We start from the raw sequence: 5,192 nt of genomic DNA on the forward strand, positions 1-5,192 counted from the left end.
GCTACACGCTGCCCGCCCCCACTGCCTGCTCCCTTCCTGATCTGGATTCCACCCTGGACCTGTGGGGGAAGAAGAGGGTGCTAGAATCTGTGCTTCTCACCCAGGGCCCCAACAGGCCAGGGTGCCTAGCCCATTGGCTCCCAGGCTGGCCACCTGTGCACTGAGCTAATGGGAGGTGTGCACTTATGTGACTGCCACCTGACTGTGTCCTCCCACCATGAGGGGTCTGTCGTGATGTGTGTGTGTGGTGTACACTGGCTCCTGGGCAGGGGCTGAATGGTGTCTCCTGCAGACGTGGATGAGTGTGATCAGGCTCTACACGACTGCCGCCCCAGCCAGCAGTGCCATAACCTGCCCGGCTCCTATCAATGCACCTGCCCTGACGGCTACCGCAAGATCGGGCCCGAGTGTGTGGGTGAGTGCAGCCTGGGCCTTGGGTGCCAGAGACCCGGGGGTTCTGATTCTGAGCCCCCAGCCTTTGTGCACCCTGGCACCTGACCTCTGCTCATTGCCCCTGGGCGCTGCTGCTGCTGCTGCTGCCCCTGGGACCAGCGTCCCCCCAGGACTCCGAGGAGCATGACAGCTATACGGTGGGGACTACCGGCCAGGCCACTGGGGGGATCCTGGTCGATGGGGCCATTGTTTGAAGCGGGCCGGGAGGGGGCCCGGGCTTGGGCCTTGGAGGGAACAGGGGGCTGACCACTGGCCACCTCTGGTCCCCTTCCAGGAGTGTACAGATGGTTATGAGTGGGATCCTGACAGCCAGCACTGCCGGGGTGAGTGTGCCTGGGTGCTGACCGTCCAGGCGCCCAGCGCCTGCCCTCCGCCTGGCTCTGCTGAGACAAGGCCAGCTCTAGGTCCCAGGGCCCAACTCAGTGAGGGGGTGGAGGAGTCATCTAGGCCCCTCCCTTTCTGAGAAGCCCAGGAAATCCTGCTCCCACCCCCAGAAGCCAAGAGAGTCAGAGGGCACTGCCCAGGGAGGCAAGTCCAGGACACCCGCTCTGGACCCTCCTCTTGCACCATTACAAACCAGGAGGGCTGTCCTTAGGGGGTGGCACAGGGCCTGCATGTCACTCTGGCTGAGCCAGGACTTTGGGGACAGGGACAGACCCACCTGGATGAAGGAGAATGGGCTGAAAGGTGGGGCCAGCCAACCTGAGGAAGGGCACCGGGCCAGCAGCCTCAGCCTCTTGATTAGAGACAGCCTTGCTGGGTCACTCAGGAAGCGAGGCTCCTGCCTCCACACTCCAGGGCCACCAGCCCAGGAGACTGCCCCTCAGGCCCCTCTTTGCAGATGTCCAGGGGCAGGGAGCAAGGAACGCATGGGCTTCACTGTGCTTAGTCACTAATCCGTGGTGAACGTTTTCACCTGGCTGCCACCTGAAATGGTAAGTAAGCACCACTGGGATGGTACTTACCTTGCTGGGAATCCACCCCTGCAGACGTCAATGAGTGCTTGACCATCCCTGAGGCCTGCAAGGGAGAGATGAAATGCATTAACCATTACGGGGGCTATCTGTGCCTGCCCCGCTCGGCTGCCGTCATCAGTGACCTGCACAGCGAGGGATCCCCACCTGCCTTGCCTCTCGCTCCACATCCCAACCCTTGCCCTCCAGGCTATGAACCCGATGAGCAGGAGAGCTGTGTGGGTGAGTGCGGGGCACCCCGGCCCTGCAACTTCCACCCCTCCCACCAATCACCCACTGTTGCATCTCCAAATATCAGTTCATGCTCCTCCGAGGCTCCAAAGCTTTAAGTGGCTCCCCAGGGCCACGGGGAGGACATCAGACCATCACCAAGACCCTCACAGTGGGCGGAGCCTGCTCTCAGTGACTCCAACTCCCAGCCCATTGCCCCAGCCAGCCTCTGGGATCTCTCAGACGCTACACGCTGCCCGCCCCCACTGCCTGCTCCCTTCCTGATCTGGATTCCACCCTGGACCTGTGGGGGAAGAAGAGGGTGCTAGAATCTGTGCTTCTCACCCAGGGCCCCAACAGGCCAGGGTGCCTAGCCCATTGGCTCCCAGGCTGGCCACCTGTGCACTGAGCTAATGGGAGGTGTGCACTTATGTGACTGCCACCTGACTGTGTCCTCCCACCATGAGGGGTCTGTCGTGATGTGTGTGTGTGGTGTACACTGGCTCCTGGGCAGGGGCTGAATGGTGTCTCCTGCAGACGTGGATGAGTGTGATCAGGCTCTACACGACTGCCGCCCCAGCCAGCAGTGCCATAACCTGCCCGGCTCCTATCAATGCACCTGCCCTGACGGCTACCGCAAGATCGGGCCCGAGTGTGTGGGTGAGTGCAGCCTGGGCCTTGGGTGCCAGAGACCCGGGGGTTCTGATTCTGAGCCCCCAGCCTTTGTGCACCCTGGCACCTGACCTCTGCTCATTGCCCCTCTCCCAGGTAGAGTTCCGTTTCACTTCAGACCCCTGCCACCACCCAATGCCACCACCTACAGAGGCCTAAATGGTGGCAGGGGTGTCCCGGCTGACCTGGTCTTGTCCAGTCCCCCAGACACTGATAGGACTCTGGGTGGTAAGACCCCACCTGCCTTCTGAGCCCACCCTCTTTCCCCTGCCCGCATCAGACATAGATGAATGCCGTTACCGCTACTGCCAGCACCGCTGCGTGAACCTGCCTGGCTCCTTCCGCTGCCAGTGTGAGCCCGGCTTTCAGCTGGGACCCAACAACCGCTCCTGTGTGGGTGAGGCTGGGCAGGACCAGGCTCCTGGGCCCTGGGCAGGGAGTGCAGGCAGACGGGGGAGTCCCTTTCCTGGGCGGCTCAGTTCGGGGGGAGGGCTCGGGGCTGCTCCTCTGCTTCCACTCCTTCCATGTTTGCTGGCACCCCTAGATGTGAATGAGTGTGACATGGGGGCCCCGTGCGAGCAGCGCTGTTTCAACTCCTATGGGACCTTCCTGTGTCGTTGCCACCAGGGCTATGAGCTGCACCGAGATGGCTTCTCCTGTAACGGTGAGACCTCTGCCTCCTCGGCTGTCCCTGTCACGTGTTCCCCCACTTGTCCCCCCCCCCTTGCCCCCCTTGTATCCACCTCCTGCCGAACAGTCCTCTGTCTGATGGTTCTATGTCCTGTCCACTCTGTACCCACACACTCCTGTGTTCCCTACTCAGGCTGGGCCCCCGCCCGGGGACAGGGAAGGCAGGGAGAACAGTGCTGACACTGCTGGTGCTCCCTGGGGAAAATTAGGCCTGAGCATGTGAGTGTGGCCAGGGCCTCGGGGCCCAGAGTCCTCAGGGTTCTGATCCTCCAGTCTGCTTGTGCCCTGACTTCTGACCTCCACTTCATCCCGCCCCCAACCTCCCAGGTAGAATTCAGCTTCACCCCAGTCTGAGCAAGAATGTGGGTCCCACACTCCTCAGGAGTCAGGCAGTCCCACCTTCGAATCCTAGACGAGGGTGAGGCCCTCTGCTCCCTGAGCCCCTCACATCGTCAGTAAAATGAGTGGTTTGAGGATTCAACGGGAACAGGCGGAGAGACGGGCTTCTTCACATCTTAGCCGCAATGCTAAAGGCAGAAACAAACCTGTTGTCATAGAATGGAGTCGATTCTGGCTCATACTGACTGACTCTATAGGTCAGGGTGGAACTGCCTCCATAGGGTTTCCAAGGCTCTCTTAGCAGCCTAACCCACCCCTTGGTCCCCAATCTGAGGCACCCAGTCTAGAATTCCCGTGACTGAAAGCTTTATCTTTCTCCCACACAAGGACTGGTGGGTTTGAACCGGTGACCAGGTGGTTAACAGCTCAAGGCCTAATCCACAGTACCAGAGCTCTTTAGCAAACCCAGAACAAACCAACCAAACCCACTGTCAGTCAATTCCAACTCATAGTGACCGGGAGGCTTTGCAAATCTTTACAGGGAAAAGCCAGCCTCATCCTGCTCCGAGGAGCAGCTGGTGGGTTTGAACTGCCAATCTTGCAGTTAGCAGTCCAGCACCACCGGGGCTCCTCTGGGCAACACGGTAGAATTATTGAATCTTTACCCGGCGCCAGGCACCGGACTCCCCCCACTTTGCCAAATGTAATCTTGTCAACCACCCTGTGAGGTAAGTGCACTTGTTCTCCTTCTACAAAATTTGGACATGAATATCGCCCTCCGGGCTTGTTGGAGGATGGCAAAACCCCATAAGCACTCAAGCCTGCCTGCTGAATAGATGGTGACTTTCATGATACAAAGAAGAGCGGCGATGAGAGCCTGCCAAGGTCACAAAGCTGGCGGTGAGGTGGGGCCAGGACCTGATCTCTGTCTTGGCACCACAGGCACTAGGTAGGGGGTGACCGGGTACTTGGGCAGATTCTGGGCCACAGGGATTGGGCAAATAACGGAAAACCAGAGCAGGCTGGGTTCTCAAGTCTCATCTACTCTCACCTGCTTGCCAGTCTGGAGGATCCGAAGCCAGGCCTGAGAGTCCCAGGGCTCTCATTTCGTTCCTTCCTGCAGTCCTGGGGCAGTGTGGGACATCTTGCCCCGCTAGAGTTTGACTACTAGGCTTAAAGGTTGGTGGTTCAAACAAACGCAGGCGCATCTCCAGAAGGAATGGCCTGGGGATGAACGTTTCTGTGAGGTGGAGACCTCAGGGAGCCTTCTGCTCTGTACCAGGTGGGGGCACCAGGAGTGGAGTGGACGCCACAGCCGGGGTCCGTTTTTACTCGGTGTGGAGGGCCGTTTCTTTGCCCTCTGACGGCTGAGCGCTCCGTCGATGCTGGTTGAACTGCTTGGCTCCAAGAACCCTGCCCCCCACTCGCCTTCAGCCCCGCCCCGCATCTGATCAGCCCCACCCCCCTCCCCAGATATCGATGAATGCAGCTACTCCAATTACCTGTGCCAGTACCGCTGTGTCAACGAGCCAGGACGTTTCTCCTGCCACTGTCCGCAGGGCTACCAGCTGCTGGCCACCCGCCTCTGCCAAGGTACGGTTGCCGGGGCGGGCTGGGTAGGGTGGTGAGGGGCTGCAGGTCTGACGCCTGGGTCCCAGCCCCTGCCCCCTGACGCAGATGTTAACGAGTGTGAGTCGGGCGAGTACCAGTGCTCTGAGACCCAGACCTGTGTCAACTACCATGGGGGCTACCGGTGCGTGGACACCAACCGCTGCGTGGAGCCCTACGTCCAGGTGTCCGACAAGTGAGTCAAACGCAATGTCGAGCGCTTGGAGGAACTACAACTCCCAGCGG

At 60.1% G+C, this 5,192-nt stretch overlaps 2 protein-coding genes across 3 annotated transcripts in view; one reads left to right on the forward strand and one right to left on the reverse strand.

The window, feature by feature from the left end:
- CTSW (cathepsin W) overlaps positions 1–5,163 on the reverse strand; it is a 14,119-nt gene extending 8,956 nt beyond the window's left edge. For both annotated transcript variants that reach the window (XM_004713689.2, XM_045297281.1), the window contains exons 1-3: positions 4,841–5,163; positions 3,399–3,526; positions 1,419–1,473 (exon numbers count right to left, since the gene is read on the reverse strand). In XM_004713689.2, coding sequence (XP_004713746.2) covers positions 1,419–1,464 — 46 coding nt within the window. In that variant the 5' untranslated portion in view covers positions 1,465–1,473; positions 3,399–3,526; positions 4,841–5,163. The remainder of the gene's footprint in view (positions 1–1,418; positions 1,474–3,398; positions 3,527–4,840) is intronic.
- Positions 850–5,192, forward strand: part of EFEMP2 (EGF containing fibulin extracellular matrix protein 2) — a 6,714-nt gene continuing 2,371 nt past the window's right edge. The window contains exons 1-6 of the mRNA XM_004713538.3: positions 850–1,649; positions 2,175–2,297; positions 2,590–2,706; positions 2,854–2,973; positions 4,812–4,931; positions 5,016–5,142. Of these exons, the coding sequence (XP_004713595.3) occupies positions 1,487–1,649; positions 2,175–2,297; positions 2,590–2,706; positions 2,854–2,973; positions 4,812–4,931; positions 5,016–5,142 (770 nt within the window). The 5' untranslated portion in view covers positions 850–1,486. The remainder of the gene's footprint in view (positions 1,650–2,174; positions 2,298–2,589; positions 2,707–2,853; positions 2,974–4,811; positions 4,932–5,015; positions 5,143–5,192) is intronic.

The sequence above is a fragment of the Echinops telfairi genome, unplaced genomic scaffold, assembly GCF_000313985.2.
Source record: "Echinops telfairi isolate 266 unplaced genomic scaffold, ASM31398v2 ScPeMD7_7417;HRSCAF=8455, whole genome shotgun sequence".
Lineage (NCBI taxonomy): Eukaryota > Metazoa > Chordata > Mammalia > Afrosoricida > Tenrecidae > Echinops > Echinops telfairi.